Source organism: Haematobia irritans, chromosome 4, assembly GCF_050003625.1.
Source record: "Haematobia irritans isolate KBUSLIRL chromosome 4, ASM5000362v1, whole genome shotgun sequence".
Classification (NCBI taxonomy): Eukaryota; Metazoa; Arthropoda; class Insecta; order Diptera; family Muscidae; genus Haematobia; species Haematobia irritans.
This window is the reverse complement of record NC_134400.1, coordinates 218,666,101-218,687,143: the sequence shown is the minus strand read 5'-3', so window position 1 is coordinate 218,687,143 and position 21,043 is coordinate 218,666,101. Positions and strand designations below refer to the sequence as shown.

Here is a 21,043-nt window from a genome sequence, read left to right as displayed (position 1 = left end):
ACTCCTCCCCAGCCTTGTGGAGAATTTTCCAGCTGCCCACCATCAACATGGATTCCGTAAGGTACATAGTACGACAACAGCCTTACATGCCATTTCGACACATATTAATAAGGGACTTAACCAGCCCAGGCCGTGTCACAGGACGGTCCTCGTGGCGCTTGACCTATCGAAAGCATTCGATACGGTCAACCATGCCACATTATTTGAGGACATCGAGAATACGTCCCTACCGGCAGGAGCGAAGCGTTGGGTGCTGAATTATATGTGTGGACGCCAGTCGTACGTGGAATTCAGGGACAGAAAGTCAAGACCGCGTAGAGTTAAACAGGGAGTTCCCCAAGGTGGGGTGATATCTCCGGCACTGTTTAACCTCTACATGTCCTCGATTCCACCCCCTCCTGACGGCGTCGAGATTGTATCATATGCGGATGACTGTACAATCTTGGCATCTGGGCCCAATGTTGATGACATTTGCGATCGGTTGAACGTCTACATAGCTAATCTTACCAGTTATTTCACTGCGAGAAACTTGAGGATATCCCCCACCAAATCCTCAGCCACACTATTTACTACATGGACGGCAGAAGTGCGCAGGCAGTTGAATATCAGAGTCGATGGAGTAATAATTCCGACCACAAATTACCCCAAGATTCTTGGGGTCACATTCGACAGCCTTTTTAGGTCATCTGCCCATGCCACTGCAATTTGTAATAAGCTCCGTGGTAGAAACAAGGTCCTCAAGTCACTAGCCGGCAGTACTTGGGGTGCGGACAAAGAAACCTTGCTAACTACTTATAAGGCAATTGGCCGGTCAGTGGTAAACTATGCAGCGCCAGTGTGGACACCGCAGACCAGTGATACGCAGTGGAATAACATACAAACCTGCCAGAACGCTGCTCTTAGAACTGCGACTGGGTGTCTCCGCAGCACACCCCTGGATCACCTTTATGTGGAGACAAAGATCATCCCTGTGCGAAGACACAACTACATGTTGTCAAAGCAGTATCTCCTGGGTTGTTATCGCAGTAATCATCCAAACCACCATCTTATGGATACACAACCACCACCCAGGAACGTAAGGGTTGATATACATAATCTAGAGCGCGAGATCTAGCGCTATAAAAGAGAGCCTCTAGATCAAGCAGCGTACCAGGCAGGTTTGAACAGGATTCATGAGGATACTGTAGCTGAAGCGGTGAGAAGCTACAAGGTTAATCCTGTTCTTGGAGTCCGACCACCGCCCATAGCACCGGAGGAAAGAGACCTCCCACGGCAGACTAGGGTAGTTTTGGCCCAATTAAGATCAGGCAAGTGCAGCCGCCTCAATTCCTACTTATCGGTGATTGATAGCAGCGTAGCTGACGTTTGTCCAATTTGCAACCAAGGGCCACACGACACGCGTCATCTTTTCTCTTGCCCAGCCAAACCAACCCGACTTACCACCAGATCACTCTGGACACACCCCATCTTAGTCGCAGAGTTCCTTGATCTGCCAACAAGCTGATGTACCAAGCGTATAACATGAAATGGATGAGATCACAATAAACTGTTACAACAACAACAACAACAACAACATTCCATGCGCATTCCAAAAAACAGAGGCCATTACTTTGCCAGCGGACTTTTGAGTCTTTCCACGCTTCGGAGACGGTTCACCGGTCGCGGTCGCTCAGCCGACTGTCGAATGGACTCAGGAGTGTAGTGATGGAGCCATGTTTCATCCATTGTTACATATCGACGGAAAAACTCGGGTGTATTACGAGTTAACAGCTGCAAACACCGCTCAGAATCATCAATACGTTGTTGTTTTTGGCCAAATGTGAGCTCGCGCGGCACCAATTTTGCACAGAGCTTCCGCATATCCAAATATTGATGAATGATATGACCAACACGTTCCTTTGATATCTTTAAGGCCTCTGCTATCTCGATCAACTTCATTTTACGGTCATTCAAAATCATTTTGGGGATTTTTTTGATGTTTTCGTCGGTAACCACCTCCTTCGGGCGTCCACTGCGTTCACCGTCCTCCGTGCTCATTTCACCACGCTTGAATTTAGCATACCAATCAATTATTTTTGATTTCCCTGGGGAAGAGTCCGGAAACTCATTATCAAGCCAAGTTTTTGCTTCCACCGTATTTTTCCCCTTCAGAAAACAGTATTTTATCAAAACACGAAATTCCCTTTTTTCCATTTTTTTCACAATAACAAAAGTTGCTTCACAAAAGACGCTCTATCTCACAAACTAATTCTTGTCAAATTTTGACAAGAATCATTTGAAGATTGGTACTATATAAAAATAATATGCATTTAATACTAGCGATGCCATTTATGTGTCAGACCGGGGACTTATCAGCCAACCTGTTAATAATATAAAAGGCAACCCTCGAATATATAATAACTTTAATAAGAAATACTTTCAAAATATTGTCACGAAATCTGAATATCGTTAGGAACTATTCAATGTATCAAATATCATAGTTGCTGTAGGGTTGGTGTAGCGTATAATAGAACCCTCTATACCAAGGTTAAGCTCACTAACTTTATATAGAATTTCCTGTATTATACATACCCAACAGAAAATAATTATAAAATTGGAAGCACCCAAATTATAGTGTCCATAGTGTAGGCACTACTTTTCTGCGCATAGTTGTAAGTGCAGAATTCAACGCTATTTCTTCTAAAGATGTAAGAAAGTTCTGCATTTACAGCGGGCGACGCACTTAATTGTTTTTTTTTTATTGAACGCCCGACAAAAATTAATTTAAATATGTAAGTGCTTAAATTAGTGCAATTTCGTTCCACTGTAGTAAGCGAGTGCTTGTTTCTTCGCTTACCAAGTTGCACTTCTATAAGCAAGAGCTTGCTGTGATTTTTTTATCAAGACTTCTTACGAACGAACAATATTGTGCGAAGAGTTGTTTAGTTGAATTATTGTGTTTGAAGCATAAAGACATATTTTGCGGACGATTGAACTCATGTTGCGTTCTCGTGTTTTGTATTGTGTTTGTATGCGGGAGTGCAGTCAACCTGTTGGAAGAGTATTTCTCGTGAGCCGAAACAAATTCCACTATTGCAATAATAGTTGGGATTTGTACTCCAGATGAGATTACAGGAAAGAAACAACCAATATCAAAACGATGGAATGGAAAAAAGAACAAAACGATTTGGTTTTAGATGGATGATATTATTAGGGATTTATTTCTTTTCTGAAACAACGCCTTACCAGTAGATATGATGATTTCAAACAGAGTAGTGTGTTTAAAATTATTGCGGAAGCTGTGTTTTTGACATGGCTTGACAGTTTTGTAGGTTTTTAGTTGTCATTTGTAATTATAATTTATCGATTTGTGTGGATTTGTATCTGGATAAGTAATTGGGTATTCTAAGAATCCCAGTAGGGATTTCAGTGTTGGAGAAATTAGTATTTTAGACGGGAAAAGCTTTTCAATTGTTTATGTGACATAAACATTAGCGGCCCCCTTGCAGTATGTCTGCAATAAGCTGATACAAAAATGTCAAACCACATCTGGTGCTATTATTAAATAAAAATTAAACTAATATGAAAAAATTCATTAATTCGGGTGTTGTAGTTCTGGTATTACAATTTAACACAATTCAATATATTATTTCTATATTAAAGCATTTTTTGTAGTATTGAGATACAAATATATTTAAGTGCTTATATAAGAACATTTGTGGAAGTTCACGTTTTCATAAATTTTCAATATTTCATTGCTTAAGTGTGGATTTTAATTCGAAAGAAAAAGTGTTGAGATACTAAAAATACATTAGTTAGTGCACGTTCCATAAATAGACCAACCAAAAATCGTGTTTTGGGCTGTTGGCAGCCCAGCCCTGTTGAGAAATCCCTCGCTTATTACACGTGAATATACGTCAATTCCTAAAATAATCGAAATTGGAGCAGACTTGTAGAACTCTTTATCGGCTAAAAGCATGTTTGAAAAATGTCGAGCATAAGATGGTGATAACGATTTGCTAGGCGTATGAATAGCAATCCGATTGTTAACTTTCAGGACGGTTTCGATGTAAATTTCCGAGTTGTATGTAGACATCAATGTGAGTGGGCAGATAGTTTCGTCGTCCAACGTAAGAGTAGTCAAATTAAGTTTATCTGCTACTTTGGAGGATATACAACTGGATTTCGATCCAGAGTCCAACAGACATCTTATGGTACAATTTCCGTTTTTTGTGTTGACGGACACGACTACTGTCGGAAGCAAGGTTATAGCATTGTGCTTTAAAATAGCCGAAAGTGTTGTATTCGCCGAGTTAAATGATGATGAAGTAGTCGTCGATGTTGAGGACGATTGTGTCTTGGAAGTTGACGCTGGAGATTTAGCTGAAGTTTTAGCTGAAGCCTTCTGTTTCTTTCGTTTCTTAGATTCCAACCGGGCATGGGTGTGTAGAAGACTATGATGAGCTTTTTTACAATATCGACAACCAGTTGTAGTGAAGCATGTGTTGCCAGAATGCTCATGCGCTAGGCAATTGGTGCAATATCCGTATTTGCGTACTATTTCTTGACGTTTCAAGATATTCATATCCAAGAAACGCTTACATTTCCGTAAAGGATGAGACTGTCTACACAAACGACAAATGTACGATTGGTTTGTACTCCGTTTATTACGATTTTGGTGGGAATGTGATGTGGATTTATTATCACGCATTTTGGAACTATAAGAGAAAATAATAATATTCGTTTGGAAATCTGGAATGACTTAAGTACTTATTATGCAGTACTGGCTAAACTGTATCTTCGATAGGAAGAACTACGAGTTTTGTAATCGGTCGGGTAACAATGCCTTTTTGCGTAATAATTTCAGCGACTCTAACTCGGTTATCAGCCCCAGTATATACCTTTTTTATTCTCCCAAGGCGCCAACAGTTTGGTGGCAAATTTTCTTCACGTATGACCACCATGGTATTTTCTTGTAAATTATCGGTTGCCCGTTTCCACTTATGGCGCTTGTGTAATTCTTTAAGGTACTCTTCTTTCCAACGGAAACAAAAATGTTGGTGGATCACTTTAAGCCGTTGCCAGCGGTTTACAATGGATAATGGACTGTCTTTTATTGGAGGATCAATGGGAGCTAAAAGTGGAGTTCCTATTAAGAAATGTCCTGGGGTCAAAGCAGAAAGATCTGATGGTTCTTGAGAGCAGGGGGATAAAGGACGCGAGTTTAGACACGCCTCAATTTTTGCAAGGAGAGTCTGAAATTCTTCAAATGTATGCTTGAAGTTTGCCGCAACCTTTTTAAAATGAGCCTTAAAGCTCTTGACCCCAGCCTCCCAAAGCCCACCCATATGTGGCGCACCTGGAGGAATGAAATGCCACGTCACATTTTGGTGGGCATAATTGGAACTTAATAACTGATTGGAAGTCAGTAAGAATTCTTTTGCTAATGTTCTGGATGCACCAACAAAATTTGTACCATTGTCCGAATACAGATGCAATGGACAACCACGGCGGGAAACAAATCGACTGAAAGCTGCTAGGAATGCAGACGTTGATAGCTCGGAAGTGGCTTCCAGATGGATCGCCTTGGTGGAGAAACAAACGAAGACGCAAGTGTATCCCTTCGAAATTCGACATGATCGGCCGGAGTATGACTTAATGTCAAAAGGACCAGCGAAATCAAGGCCCGTGTGAGTAAAGGGCCGAGAAAATTCTGACCGTTGAGGTGGTAATGCAGACATTAATTGTGTCTGACATCTATGCTTGTAAAGAATGCATGGTTTGCATTTATTTATGGTCGTTTTAATAAGATTTTTGGCCTTGGGTATCCAGTATTGTTCTCTAATCAACCTCAATACCAACTGATTACCGCCATGGAGACAGATTTCATGAATAAATTTCACGAGAAGACGTGAATATTGGCAATTGTATGGTATAATAATTGGGTGTCTTTCATTGTACCTTAACGCAGGCGAAGCTGAAAGACGACCACAGATACGCATTATGCCTTCACTATCTATAAACGGATTCAAACTCAATAAGGAACTAGACGATGCAATATTTTTCTTTGCGGAGAGTGCGTGGTATTCATTAGGATAATGTACCTTTTGACACATGACTTGAAGCTTAGTATGGATTGAAAGAACTTCAAAAGTGGAAATATCTTTCATGGGACTGTAAAAATTGGACTTGTACTTTGGATGGGTTCGATACAGAAACCGGTACATGTAAGCAATTACTCGAATAGCCCTTGGAAGCGATGAAAATCTATCCAAAACATCGTCAAATTGTGCGAAATAGGTAAAATTTACCTTTATTGGCTTTCTCTCTAAATCGATATCTTCGTGATCGAAAATTGGCCAATTAGGTTCTGAACTTCGAAGGAATGGTGGTCCTTGCCACCAAAGTTCATTTTCAATTAATTCGCGTGGAGTCAGACCACGACTTGCTAAGTCTGAGGGATTAAGTTCAGACGAAACATGGTGCCATCTGTGAGGTGGAATAATTTGAGTAATTTTAGATACTCTATTGGCCACAAACGTACCCCAATAGCAAGGAGGTTTGGAAAGCCAGGATAAAACAATTGTGGAGTCAGTCCAGCAATCCACAGTAAATTCATTTAATCTCAATTGGGGAACAATATGGTCGATCATTTCGGCTAGTAAAGTTGCCCCACATAACTCTAGTCTTGGAATCGATAAGGTTTTTATTGGGGCAACTTTGGTTTTAGAAGCAACCAAATGAGTGGATATGAAGTTTGTGCCCCTTATACGAATATATAATGCAGCGGCGTATGCCTTTTCTGAGGCATCGCTAAACCCATGCAACTGTACCTCACTATCTGGAGAATAGTTGAACCATCTAGGGATTTTTATTGAATTGACATACGGATAGTTACTTTGGAAAGTAGTCCACTTTTTCAAGGACTCTGGAGTTATCCTTTCATCCCAGCCTGTACCATCAACCCATATTTGCTGCATTATTATTTTTGCAACTATGAGGCATGGTGCTAGCCAACCAGCTGGATCGAAAAGCTTTGAAATCTGGGATAATACTTCCCTCTTCGTATATGTAGATGAAGTGGGGAAATCTTGAACAATGAAGAAAAACGAATCCGATAAGGCATTCCAGCGAATGCCTAGAGCTTTAGCAGTACTGGAGTCATCGAATTCTAAAAATTCGGCATGAAGTAAATCGGATGACGGGATATCGGATAAAATTGATTTGGAATTAGATGTCCATTTTCTCATTTCGAAGCCAGCGGATTTTAAAGCCAAAATAAGTTGATTTCTAGCCTCAATTGCTTCCGAAATAGTATGAGAACCAGCTAATGCATCGTCCACATACATGAAATTTCTAAGAATTTCGCTAGCCTTTGGATACTTATGTTGGACATCATCTGCCAATTGAAGCATGGTGCGAATTGCCAGATAAGGCGCACAATTGACTCCAAAAGTGACAGTTTTAAGTTCAAAATCCTCTAAAGGATTTTGAGGATTTTTTCTAAAAAGAATTCGTTGAAAAGATCTTTGGCTGGGATTTACAAGAATTTGGCGATACATTTTGGTTATGTCGCCGTTGAAAACATACTGGAAAAGTCGCCAATTTAGGATGAGCACAATGAGCTCATTTTGTAAGATGGGACCTGTATGTAACACATCATTTAGGCTTACCCCATTGGAAGTTGGGGCCGAAGCATTAAATACCACTCGGACTTTGGTAGTAACACTTTCGGGCCTTATAACTGCATGATGTGGCAGATAATAGCACTTGGAGTAATTTGGAATTGAATTAGGGCTAACTAGACTCATATGATCTAGAGTTATATATTCCGCAAGGACGTTATCATATTCCTCCTTAAAAGCAGGAGTGCGGATTAGGCGGGCTTCGTTGCGAAAATATTGGGCCATGGCAATCTTTTTTGATTGGCCGAGATCAACATCATTCGGATAAGACTCCTTGAATGGAAGAGAAACAATGTATCTCCCTTCATTATTTCTTGTCGTCGTGCGGACATAAAAATCTTCGCAAAATTGATCCGAAGCGGAAATGAACTTTTTCCGAGGAAGATCTTCTATCTCCCAAAATCGTGAAATCTCTTTATCCAGTGAGATTTCACAGAAGTATGATACTATATTGGGAGAAATATCCCCGGAAGTATCTGGAATGGGTCCGGTCAATATCCATCCAAATATTGTTTCCTGAGCCATTAAGGATCCACAAATATCGCGCTTAAGGCCAGGAAGCATAATGGATGGTAAAATGTCCCCTCCTAAAAGGACATCAATTGTGGAACTTTCATAAAATCTAGGATCAGCGAAAGGAATGTTGGGAAGTTTCGAAAGTGATTCAATTTCAAAGGTCCTAGAGGGAAGATTTCCCGAAAGGTGTGGAACCACTAGTGCCGTAGTGAAAATTGCAATATTTTCATCCGTATTGGACCCTAATACAAAAGAACATTCTTTCTGTACAGCAGCCGACACAGTGTTGTTCAATCCTGATATGTTGGCACTAGTGCGTCTAAATGGCAATTTCAAAATATTAAAAAGCTTTTGGGAAACAAAAGTTCCCTCGGATCCCGAATCGACCAAAGCTCGAGCAGTATATGTCAACCCACTGTGACAGATCTTCACCAAAGCAGTTCCTAACAAAACACCACGAGAGCTGGTCGAAAAGCATGAATGGACAGTTTCATTTCTAGAAGTGGACTGTATAGATGATGAAGTGGATGGAAAAACCGCTGCACTCGGATTGAGTTCGGTGCTATTAGGTTTTTCGTTTTGTGGCTTATGGAGTAGAGTGTTGTGCTTTTTGTTACAAAAGCGGCAAGAATATTTGCTGTTACAACTCTTGACTGTATGAACTTTAGAAAAACAATTTATGCACATACCATTAGCTTTAATTTCTGAAAATCGTTGACTCGGATCCATTTTTAAAAATTTTGGACACTTGCGAATGATATGGAATTCTTTGGGGCATAATGTGCATTTTGGTTCAGAAATATTATTCTGAAATGTTTTCACATTCGACGGATTTCCCCGATTAGTGGATTTTCCAGTTGGGAGCTTTAAACGACTCGTGGGATTCGGTTCCTGTTTCCGGATTTCGGACACTGACTCTAAAGTCTTATGACGATTTGTCAGAAATGTGTCCAATTCAGACCACTTAGGAATCGCTGTTTTATCCGACAGGGTCTGTTCCCACAACGTGAGCGTGGAATCGGGTAAACGATTGGAGCAAATAAAAGTAAAAATTGGGTCCCATGTTTCAATTTCGATGCCGTACTGTTTAAGCAGTGAGATACTAGCATTCATATCTCTTTGAAGCTTCTTCAAAGTGGCTCCAGATTCAGCAGTAATCACCGGAAGACTAAATAAGTTCTTGAGTTGTATGTTCACGAGAACTCTTTTATTCTCGTAACGAGCACAAAGACTCTTCCAAGCCATCTCGAAATTATCGTTAGTGAGGGGGAATTTACTAACGATGTCATGGGGCTCGCCTTGGGTCCTTCGGGTGAGGTGAAACAATTTTTCAACGGAGCTCAATCTAGGATTATTCAAACAAACAGCTTTGAATATATCCCGGAAAGTTGGCCAAGTTGAGAAGTCACCCTTAAAAGTTGGGATTTCGCACGGTGGCAACTTGAAGCCGTTCGGAGCTTCTGGAATTGGGATGTGTACCGCATGCGAAGTGACAGACTGAGGATTTGGATTCACCCTGGGTGAAAAGTGGTCAGATAAAATTTCTTTCAGTCGGGCATTGCAACGGCAGTATGTCGTGTATGCACTGCGATACTTCCCCTTGACGGTCTCTAATTCGGATGCTTTTTCCGGATTTATGCCCTCTTTACCCCCCTCTTGATCATCTTCATCATCACCGTCGGCCTCAATGTCCTGAAGGCACTGGTCATAGGAGAGCTTAATTTCCTCCCACAGTGCTTTCAGTTCTTCCATATGCGACTCGACTAAGTATGATGACGATAGAGGGGTGTTTTTATCATTAAGGTTGGCTTCAAATTCAACCAACCTGTCTGAAACACGGATAAATCGGTTAAGAGACATATTGAATCTAATGGACTGAGGTAATATTACAATCACGTAGTGGAGATAGAAGATCTTCAACCGTAAATTGTAAACGAATTCCCGAAACAAAAAATCTAGTATTTCATACACAGATTAATAGGATATCCCAAATTATGGACAATGTATGAATTTTAATGAAAATATATACCACTTATCGTATTGGTAGGATTAAAAAATATGGAAAAATTCTTACTATTTATTTAGTACTTATTAAATGATTTAAACCATAATAAAGTATGATATTAAATCAGATAGGTACTAACGACAAAGGGTTTCGACAAAAAAAATTGTTATATTCGTGTTAAGTTATTCCCAAAAAATTCACAATGACAACTCATAAATTCTTTGGAAATAAATACAGTTTCCCGAACCCCATATAATTCACCAAAATTGTGCCCAAAACTAAAGAATAAACACGCTTCGACAACCCTACTTTATTTTTATGAAAGAATTTTACGTACTCAATAGATATTTTGTATCTATCGCATTCGATAAACAGAAATTACAAACACTTTTACCAAATCAACTGTTTTGTATGCAACCAAGGGTTCTCTGCATAGATCAAAAAATACATTCCACAAGAGTAAAGAGATAATGGAGTTTAAGAGAACGAGAGTACACCGATTACGCCCACACAGAAACAACCAAAATTGTACAAGTGATGAAGAGGTATAGTGGGCAGAAAAAAAAATATGGAAAGGGGGGTCGGAGTACAACGAAAATATCTCTGAGAGTAATTGCAAACTTTGGTTAGCACACGTAAATAAAACCCAATGCGATTATGATGAGTATTAAACTGGCAGAATAAAGAAAAGGTAATTGTGGGCAACGAGCGTTGGTAGTCAAAAAGTTTACAGAGCAACCTCGATGGTTGTAGTGTTATATTTCAGTTTTATGTAAAGGGGAACTTTTTTTTATATACACGAATGGTTTATGTGTAGTAACAATTTCTTACTTTTCACAAGTACACAGAAAAAATTAGTCTTTACATTAAAAGCATTCTTTCAGTTTAACTAATATTTATTTAAAATTTTCGAAAAATATTTATAGTGTAATTTTACTTTTAATTTGATATATTCAATAATCCAATTTATAGAATATATATGACAATTAATTATTTCCGAACATTTTTTTTTAGTTAAATTTAAATTATTTATTATTTATTTATTTATTTTAACTTGTAAGTTATATGTTTAATTTAAATAATTAATATTTATTTTAACTTTTTGAAAAGTAATCTTCAATTTACTTTTTAATTGGAAATATTTGTTTTTTTTTTCTGTGTAAATGTATACTATGTTTTGATTTTATGACAAAAAACTTTTTGTTTAATTATGAATGTATAAGAATGATTATTAATTAATTATTTGAAGAAAAAATATCGTATCAAAAATGAAAAGTAGAATAAATAAATAAAAAGTAGAATAGTTTGAATAATAATTGTGCTATACGTGGTAGCAGATGTTGTACTGTAGCTGATGGTACGATCAGCACATACATGGAATTTGACATGAACAAGAGGGGCGATGTATGGAGTCGTGGACGTCAGCTAATGCTGGTAGAGAAATAAATCGCTCAAGTGATAAGAATTGGAGGGACTCTTATACTGAATGAGTGTATGAAGTGGAGGAGAGAAGCGTATGTGTGGTTTGGCGGGAAAAGGAGAATAGATTGCTGAGCGACAAATGAGAAATTAGAAATATGTATGGGTGTTGGAGAAGTGTAGAAGGATGAGGGAAGGGTACATCTGTAAAGCAAACAATTATCATTGGCATATCTTCATAGCAGAGCCATGTTAAACATTACAACAGGCTTCTGTTATGAGCATAGAATTTCATATTGGTGACCCAGTGAAACACGTGGGTTAGCATACATATGGACGATTTTGTTTTCTATTGAAGATTTAAGACTCACCACAATATCTTAGAAATTAAAAAATCTTCCTCTTCAATTTTTATACCTCGCCTCAGACATCAATAGCCTTGATTCTTAGCTTCTATGGTCTCCATACGCAGATTTTCCAATTAGGTTCACAATATTTCCTTTTTCATAAATTCTCAATATTTTCCCAATAGTAGAATGCTTGTTTCATCAAATTCAAATATATAACAATTGTTCCCTTTTTCTTTTCACTTTATAAAATTTGATTTCTCGAATATTTCATTCTAATATTTAACAAAGTTGTTACCACACCGAAATTCAAATGAGCAATGAAATATAGCAAAAGACGAAAACGTAAACTAACCTGTTTGGAGCGATGCTGGCGTTGAGTGGATGCTGTGGATTCTGTGGAGTTGATTTCTCTGAGAGCTCTTGTCACAGTGTTGTTGGAATCTGGCTCGAAGTGGACCAAAATGTTTGTATGCGGGAGTGCAGTCAACCTGTTGGAAGAGTATTTCTCGTGAGCCGAAACAAATTCCACTATTGCAATAATAGTTGGGATTTGTACTCCAGATGAGATTACAGGAAAGAAACAACCAATATCAAAACGATGGAATGGAAAAAAGAACAAAACGATTTGGTTTTAGATGGATGATATTATTAGGGATTTATTTCTTTTCTGAAACAACGCCTTACCAGTAGATATGATGATTTCAAACAGAGTAGTGTGTTTAAAATTATTGCGGAAGCTGTGTTTTTGACATGGCTTGACAGTTTTGTAGGTTTTTAGTTGTCATTTGTAATTATAATTTATCGATTTGTGTGGATTTGTATCTGGATAAGTAATTGGGTATTCTAAGAATCCCAGTAGGGATTTCAGTGTTGGAGAAATTAGTATTTTAGACGGGAAAAGCTTTTCAATTGTTTATGTGACATAAACATATTGTATGTTAAAGTGTGTTCATTTCATAATTTTTAAAGGCAGTATTTTACCGCTATCTGGCAGTACTTTAGCGCTATAATGGTTCCAATATTCCAAATTGTTATGTGCATTCTTAAGCGCACTAAAGTTGCGATGATTTCCTCATGTAAATTTACGGCTTCTGAATTTCATACAGAGAAGAAACGCATTCAAATGGGACATTTCCTTATAAATTTATCAGTGAATTCCTCGCAGAGGTAAGCACTGACTGACTTTGACTTCCCTTACCAAGCTGCTGAAAATTCCGCAGGTTTTTTGCTGGGTATTCATTTGATTTTCATTTCAAAATCCCATTGTCGAAGACAAAAAAATTAATTTCAATATCGAGGAAATATATAAGTGCTGGCCTTAGCTAATGGCTATCTAGGATTAAGGGTATTCGTAAAAGGATTTACAGAAAACGTATGAAGGACATTATTCTTATCGATTATAATCTTTAATGCTTTAAGCAACTGAAGTTTAATTTGGCAGAAGGTGACACCCTTAGCCATAAAAAGTGTTTTTGTTTATATTTTATTCCAGTAAACTAATAAAATTATAATACACATAGAGCTATAACCGAAGGACATAGGGATCCTTTGACTACTCATACAACTTTACCAACTATTTTCGCATCTTTTTTTTTGTCTTACATCTGATACCATTTCTATTACTGTCGCAGTTAATTTCATTCACATTAATATGGTTTCTTTCTCTCCCATCTCTCTATCTCTCCTACAACAGACACTTGCGACTATTTCGCTTTATATACAACGGCAGAGTAGCTTGTTTGACTAAAGTATAGTGTTCCAAGAGTAAGGACTTAAGGTAGCTTTCTCTTCATTCGCAATACACTTCAATATTATGCCCATACTTTATTGGATTATCGCAAATGTTGAGGATATTCTGTATCAAGGACTGGCTTTCGTTTTAACTGTGTTCAATTGAAGCTCAGGATATTTATGGATGCACAAAAAATGTATTAGGTGTAGTAAAAAAGAAATCCTTTATTCTACCAATAGATGGCGTTATTTATCTGCATCTCACATTGTATAAGTCCGATTTGTTTTTTTTTTTTCTGTGCAGTAAAAAATTCAAAGGAGTTAAGTGCTTCAATATTTTTTTCTATTGTGTTTTTGTTTTCAGTCCAATGCGATTAATTGCCATTAAATTGTCTACTTTAGTTAATTCCCAGCAGGTTACTGGTATATGTGTCAGCAATTAATGTAGTTTTTAATTTGCATTTTATTATGAGGGGTGAGGATTTTTCAGACGTTCGCTTTCATCGTCGACTCGTGAATGATAAATGACACCACCATCAAAATTCACAAACGTGCCTGTCATTCATAAATCCTCTTTGGCCGCAGAGTAGTTAGTAACGCTAAATTTTCACTGCACAAATAAACGGTTGTTTCACTACACATAGCCATGGCTGGTATTATGAAGAAGATGATTGTATGGGGGCCTTAACACTGGTAGCAAAAAGTAAGTTTTAATAACGAAATATATCGTTAACATTGAGCTAACGAAATAAATTCGTAGAAACAACAAAATTATGCGTTATTATAACGAATTTTCTGGTAACCAATGAAACGTTTCGTACTATTAACGAACATTTACATTGTCTTAATGAAATTGGTGTCGTTATTTCAAAGACAAAATAAGGTCCCCTGATTAGGAACTCAACTAGTCGTGAATATTCAAATTTTTCAACATCAGCTTTAAGATGAAAAAATGTCGTGGGCTCAATTTTAATGACATTTTCTGTGTTTAGTTCAGTTTTATGGAAACGTCTCCTTCTGTCTAAGCCTAGACAGCCTTGTCATTAAGGTGCTCTACAGTACTAGATTCACGCGAAGCGTTCTCCTACTGAGCCGTTTAATCCATTGATATAAATAATGGAAAATAACCAGATGTATGAACTAACAGCATGACCGGATGCCTCAATTTAAATATTTGAACAGATTTGGCAACCTCCTCTCTCTCCAGACGTTTGTTTTAATAGCATTAAAATAAAATGGACCCAGTCCCTAGGCCATAGGTGGACAAATTTCCTGATAGTTCACATCATCTCCCCCATGCCGATTTTTTTAAAAAATTTAAAATATGAACTAAAATAAAATACGGTACACAGGAGAGGGTAGCTTTCTTTTCATATTTGCACGGGCAGGGGCATCACAGGCAATTCATTGCCAAGGACTGATGGATAACTTCTCTGTTATAAATGAGTGTTACACTGAAAAAAATATTTACGTGATATTAAAGATTACGCAACCTACATTTTAGGATGCGAAATTTACAAAATATTAAGGACAATTTTCTTTAAAATAATGAAATTTTAATTAAAATTTCAAGTTTATAATCTTTGCTTCAAAAATTTTTTTCATTAAATTTAAATTTAAATTTTGTAAAGGGTGATTCTTTTGAGGTTAGGATTTTCATGCATTAGTATTTGACAGATCACGTGGGATTTCAGACATGGTGTCAAAGAGAAAGATGCTCAGTATGCTTTGACATTTCATCATGAATAGACTTACTAACGAGCAATGCTTGCAAATCATTGAATTTTATTACCAAAATCAGTGTTCGGTTCGAAATGTGTTTCGCGCTTTACGTCCGATTTATGGTCTACATAATCGACCAAGTGAGCAAACAATTAATGCGATTGTGACCAAGTTTCGCACTCAGTTTACTTTATTGGACATTAAACCAACCACACGAATGCGTACAATGCGTACAGAAGAGAATATTGCGTCTGTTTCTGAGAGTGTTGCTGAAGACCGTGAAATGTCGATTCGTCGCCGTTCGCAGCAATTGGGTTTGTGTTATTCGACCACATGGAAGATTTTACGCAAAGATCTTGGTGTAAAACCGTATAAAATACAGCTCGTGCAAGAACTGAAGCCGAACGATCTGCCACAACGTCGAATTTTCAGTGAATGGGCCCTAGAAAAGTTGGCAGAAAATCCGCTTTTTTATCGACAAATTTTGTTCAGCGATGAGGCTCATTTCTGGTTGAATGGCTACGTAAATAAGCAAAATTGCCGCATTTGGAGTGAAGAGCAACCAGAAGCCGTTCAAGAACTGCCCATGCATCCCGAAAAATGCACTGTTTGGTGTGGTTTGTACGCTGGTGGAATCATTGGACCGTATTTTTTCAAAGATGCTGTTGGACGCAACGTTACGGTGAATGGCGATCGCTATCGTTCGATGCTAACAAACTTTTTGTTGCCAAAAATGGAAGAACTGAACTTGGTTGACATGTGGTTTCAACAAGATGGCGCTACATGCCACACAGCTCGCGATTCTATGGCCATTTTGAGGGAAAACTTCGGAGAACAATTCATCTCAAGAAATGGACCGGTAAGTTGGCCACCAAGATCATGCGATTTGACGCCTTTAGACTATTTTTTGTGGGGCTACGTCAAGTCTAAAGTCTACAGAAATAAGCCAGCAACTATTCCAGCTTTGGAAGACAACATTTCCGAAGAAATTCGGGCTATTCCGGCCGAAATGCTCGAAAAAGTTGCCCAAAATTGGACTTTCCGAATGGACCACCTAAGACGCAGCCGCGGTCAACATTTAAATGAAATTATCTTCAAAAAGTAAATGTCATGGACCAATCTAACGTTTCAAATAAAGAACCGATGAGATTTTGCAAATTTTATGCGTTTTTTTTTTAAAAAAAAGTTATCAAGCTCTTAACAAATCACCCTTTACATTCGCGTCGCTCCGTTAAAGTCGCATGTCTTTGAACTAAGGCTAATTTGCCTTAAAGCAAAGAAACACATTTTTGATTTAAAGAAATTGTCCTTAAATTAACTGAAATATTGAAACTTTAGATTTAAGATAAAAACGCTTCAAGTAAAGGATAGGTTAGGTTAGGTGGTAGCCCGATGTATCAGGCTCACTTAGACTATTCAGTCCATTGTGATACCACATTGGTGAACTTCTCTCTTATCACTGAGTGCTGCCCGATTCCATGTTAAGCTCAATGACAAGGGACCTCCTTTTTATAGCCGAGTCCGAACGGCGTTCCACATTGCAGTGAAACCACTTAAGAGAAGCTTTGAAACCCTCAGAAATGTCACCAGCATTACTGAGGTGGGATAATCCACCGCTGAAAAACTTTTTTGTTGTTCGGTCGAAGCAGGAATCGAACCCACGACCTTGTGTATGCAAGGCGGGCATGGTAACCATTGCACCACGGTGGTTCCCAAATAAAGGATGACTTATTTTGAGGAGTTATCGTCTTTGGTTTAAAGATTTATTAGAATTAAGAAAACAGTTTTTACTTTGAAGTATTCGTTATAATTTGGATTTTTAAACTGGCATTTGTTTGTACGTGAGTAACTTTATTAATAAACCGCGAAAAGAGAATGAAAATTTGATAAATGAGATCTGTATCCTAATTTTAATTTTATTGGTCCTAGATTTAAAGCCAGATAGGTCGCTAAAAAAAATTCTTTATTTTAAAGAAGCCGCATCTTTGGTTCGGAATCAATACCAAAATCCTTAAGGGAAAGTCAAAATCTTAGGATCTAAGTAAAGTTTTTTTTTGGAGTGTACTCGATAATATGATCAGATTAATGACAATTAACATCCTCTTTATAGCCGAGCCTAAAAAGTGTGTATAATTGGATAATTTTTTTAATTGGTGTCGGCCATTCATATCAATTCTGTAATTGTATCAATTTATTTTGCAATTGAAATCAAAAAAAAAATTTTGTTTCTGTGTGTGTGTCATTTTTTAAATCAACATGGCCTAACAAAAAATATTTTTGCTATAATATGTAATTTAAGGATAATTTCCATAACATCTCACCAACTTACCTTTATACATAGGAAATTCACCATCACTGTGCGAATGACACAACATCATGGGTGATCGACATCGTGAGCGATCACCACCACCGCTACTGCCAGCACTTGTCACAACTCCGCCACTTCCACTTGAGCTGCCACCATGCTCATGTTTCCCACCACTATGTGGTTTCGAATGACTCACAGAAGTCTGACCGCCGCCTGCGTGTGAAGTGGTCGATGATGTGGCCGCAGAAGCCGAATAGGAACGTGGCACATGACTCAAGGTACGGCGGCGCATAGTGGCCAATGCATGCTGTTGTGACAAGGATCTATGCTGTGGCGTCAAATGATGACGTCCATGATGATGATGAGCCGTAGTAACTTTAACTGAGGAAGGCAAGGTTATCGCTGCCACCGTCGATGAGGTGGATGACATGTTAACAACGTTTGAGGCCTGACATCGATGCAACGTAGCCATGGCACCTGATACCGAGGAAGAGCCTGCAATGGCATTGGAAGAGGTCATATTGACAACACCTCCGCTACTACTAAGATTCAATGACATGTGATGCTGTAACGGTGGGTGATGATGATGTTGGTGTTGATGTTGATGGGTTTGGTGTTGCTGATGTGTGTGGTGATGATGCACCTGTTGTTGTTGTTGCTGCTGATGCTGCTGTTGATGCTGTTGATGCTGCTGATGTGATTGTTGTTGCTGACTGACCACAGCTGTAGTGGTCGTAGTGGGAAGCCCTATATTTCCAACACCAGCCCCCACCCCACCCAAATTGCTATGCTGTAGAGGTGGATGAGAATGCTGATGGGTAAGTTGCCGAGGTCCATGGTTATGGGTGTGAGAATGGCCACTCTGACCACCCACTCCTACAGCTGCAATGCTATGTTGATGCTGCAATTGACGTTGATGGTGCTGATGTTGATGCTGTTGTTGCAGCTGCTGCATTATCTGTTGATGTGTGGTTTTCAGTGTCGATTGTGTTGAGGGAGCCCCTGAGGAAGCGGAGGTACCCGTTCCACCCACATGACTTCCTGACGAGTGAGCATTATTGTTAGTGGCCAGAGTAGTACTATGACTTTGATTTGCGTTTCCGGTATTTCCGGTGTTGCCAGTAGAATTTCCGCTTCCTACCGTAGTTGCCGTAACCGCAGCAGGGTTTTTCTCCCATGGTCCGTTATTGCTTGAATAATCCACGTTGGTCGTTAGTTAGATCGACGGGTTTTATTTGTGGGGGACTATTTGATTATAGGCCCAATCGCCGTGGAGCACAAGTAAGTAGCTTTGAGCCACCTATTCACTACAAGAAGATTTGTTAATTTTCTCCCTTTATTTATTCACGTTAATAATTCTGCATATTTATTTTGCTTTTTTTTTTAATTTTACATTTTCTTTAACCACTGATCCTTTCCGGCCTCTTGTACCCTGAAAACAATTCCCTTTAAATTAATGTGTAAAACTTTGGCCAAAAGGCTTGGGTAGGTTTGCTCAAAGAAGCTGAATGTTTGGTGGGTTGGTAATCTCTTAGTAAACCAGCTTTGACTTGTCTTGAGCAATGAAGGCATTCATGAGAGAACAGCAACAAAGGCAACCAACAGCACCAACACCCTCATCACCATCATTATGGTTCATTTACTGGAACGGTGTATTTTTTACGGTTCTCAACCATTTCAGTAATGGCAATCTTCAAACCCTTTTTGCTTTATTACGGTACTCAAAAAAAAATTGTCGGAATTTTTGGCACTCTTAAAGGGGAAAACACAAACACGCTTTCATTTATAACGAGGGTTGAGGAAGTGTTTTGATATATTTGTAAAATAGGTGATTCCATTCGGGTATGATGAGGTAGCAAAATTCCAAGAAGTTGCAAATTTACTGAAGCAAGACAATTTTAACTGCTGAAAACCACTTTTAAGAAGATTTTCTTTCATTCTCATTACAGTACAGCATTGGCTTCTAGATGAAAACCCTACAAGTGTTTTTTTTTATCAAAAACAGAGATCAACATACATATACACTTCAAAAGAAAAGCAAATTTGTATTGAAAAATTTTGAGCTACATTTAAAAATGCTGCCATTTATTCTGAATCCAAATCGAAAGAAATTACGAGTTTGAGGAACTCAGCTAAACATTTGCAAGTTCTTTGCAAGTCATTAATTTTTATATACACGTGAGAAAATGCTCTTCCAGAGATGCGCCTATTTTTAACATTACACAAACTTCTCTTGAGGTGATATATAAAAACCAATTGTTTAACGCTAGTTACACTGAAAAATATCAACAAATTTTTCCAATAAATATTTTTCAAAAAATATATACAATATTATTTTCTGCGTAAGCAATACATCTAAGTTCTCCAAATTGTACTTGGTATACAAAATAGTAGGGACAAATAAAAAACTATGAATTTCAAAAAATTTTTGAGAAATTTCAATGAGCTGGTGTGTTATTATTGTCATCTCAAAGCTACACAGAAAAAAAAATTCCCAAAAATATTTCCAATTAAAAAGTTGCTTGAAGTTGAAAAATGTTCAATTAATAAACTTATTGATACAATTAACTTTTTAATCAACGTAGAAGCATTAGGTTAATTAAGTCAATTATTGAACATTTTTAATTAAAAAATTGATACAATTATAAAATTAACTTTTTTAATCAAACTCGGAAGACTGAGTCAGTTAAGAAAGTAATTGGAAATAGTTACGTTTTTAATTGGTTTTTCTAATCAACATCAATTAATTTTTTAATTGAATCAATCAAAAAATAATTGAAATTTGCTAATGAAATCAATTAATTTTTTAATCAATTATTTTGTATGCCCAATTAAAACTGTGATTGATACTATCATTTTTGTGATTGGAGACATTTCAATTAAAAAATTAATTTCGGAATTGTATCAGAAAAAAAAAAATTTTTTGTGTGTTCATCGTTAAACTCATGCGAAAATAAACGTATTTTACTTGCAAAAAAACCTTTTCTAATTAATCTTTATAATTTAAAAAAATGCACCAGTACAAATAAATTTAAAAATTTTCAAATTACACGAAGTCATTGAAAATATAACCAATTAATATTTTAATTGAATTTTACAAATTTTCAATTAAAAGTTTGATTGACCCTACTATTTTAATAAAGCAAAAATTAATAGAAGTAATTAATTGTTTAATCGATTCAATTAAGTTTTTATTTGACTGTGGCATTGACAGTATCATTTTCAAAATGTATCCTCCCTTCTTTGGCAATACTACAATAATTTAAGAAAAATCAACATCTTTAGTAATGTTTTTTTTTTTTCAGTGTAAACTCGCAAAGGAAAAAAT

General features: G+C 37.5%; 2 protein-coding genes across 2 annotated transcripts in view; both read right to left on the bottom strand.

Annotated features, from left to right (window-relative positions):
- Positions 1-3,592: 3,592 nt before the first annotated feature.
- On the bottom strand, positions 3,593-12,602 carry LOC142234503 (uncharacterized). The gene is made up of 2 exons (XM_075305663.1): positions 12,307-12,602; positions 3,593-4,697 (listed from the first exon to the last, which is right to left on the bottom strand). Exon 2 carries the CDS (start codon positions 4,688-4,690, stop codon positions 3,791-3,793), a length of 900 nt encoding a protein of 299 aa, XP_075161778.1. The 5' UTR covers positions 4,691-4,697; positions 12,307-12,602; the 3' UTR covers positions 3,593-3,790.
- LOC142235995 (uncharacterized) overlaps positions 4,767-21,043 on the bottom strand; it is a 46,638-nt gene continuing 30,361 nt past the window's right edge. The window contains exons 3-4 of the mRNA XM_075307245.1: positions 17,737-18,210; positions 4,767-10,009 (exon numbers count right to left, since the gene is read on the bottom strand). Of these exons, the coding sequence (XP_075163360.1) occupies positions 4,767-10,009; positions 17,737-18,210 (5,717 nt within the window). The remainder of the gene's footprint in view (positions 10,010-17,736; positions 18,211-21,043) is intronic.

Bases quoted from the DNA above. Each gene is read 5' to 3' on its own strand.
- LOC142234503 (XM_075305663.1), bottom strand. From the start codon at position 4,690: ATGCGTGATAATAAATCCACATCACATTCCCACCAAAATCGTAATAAA.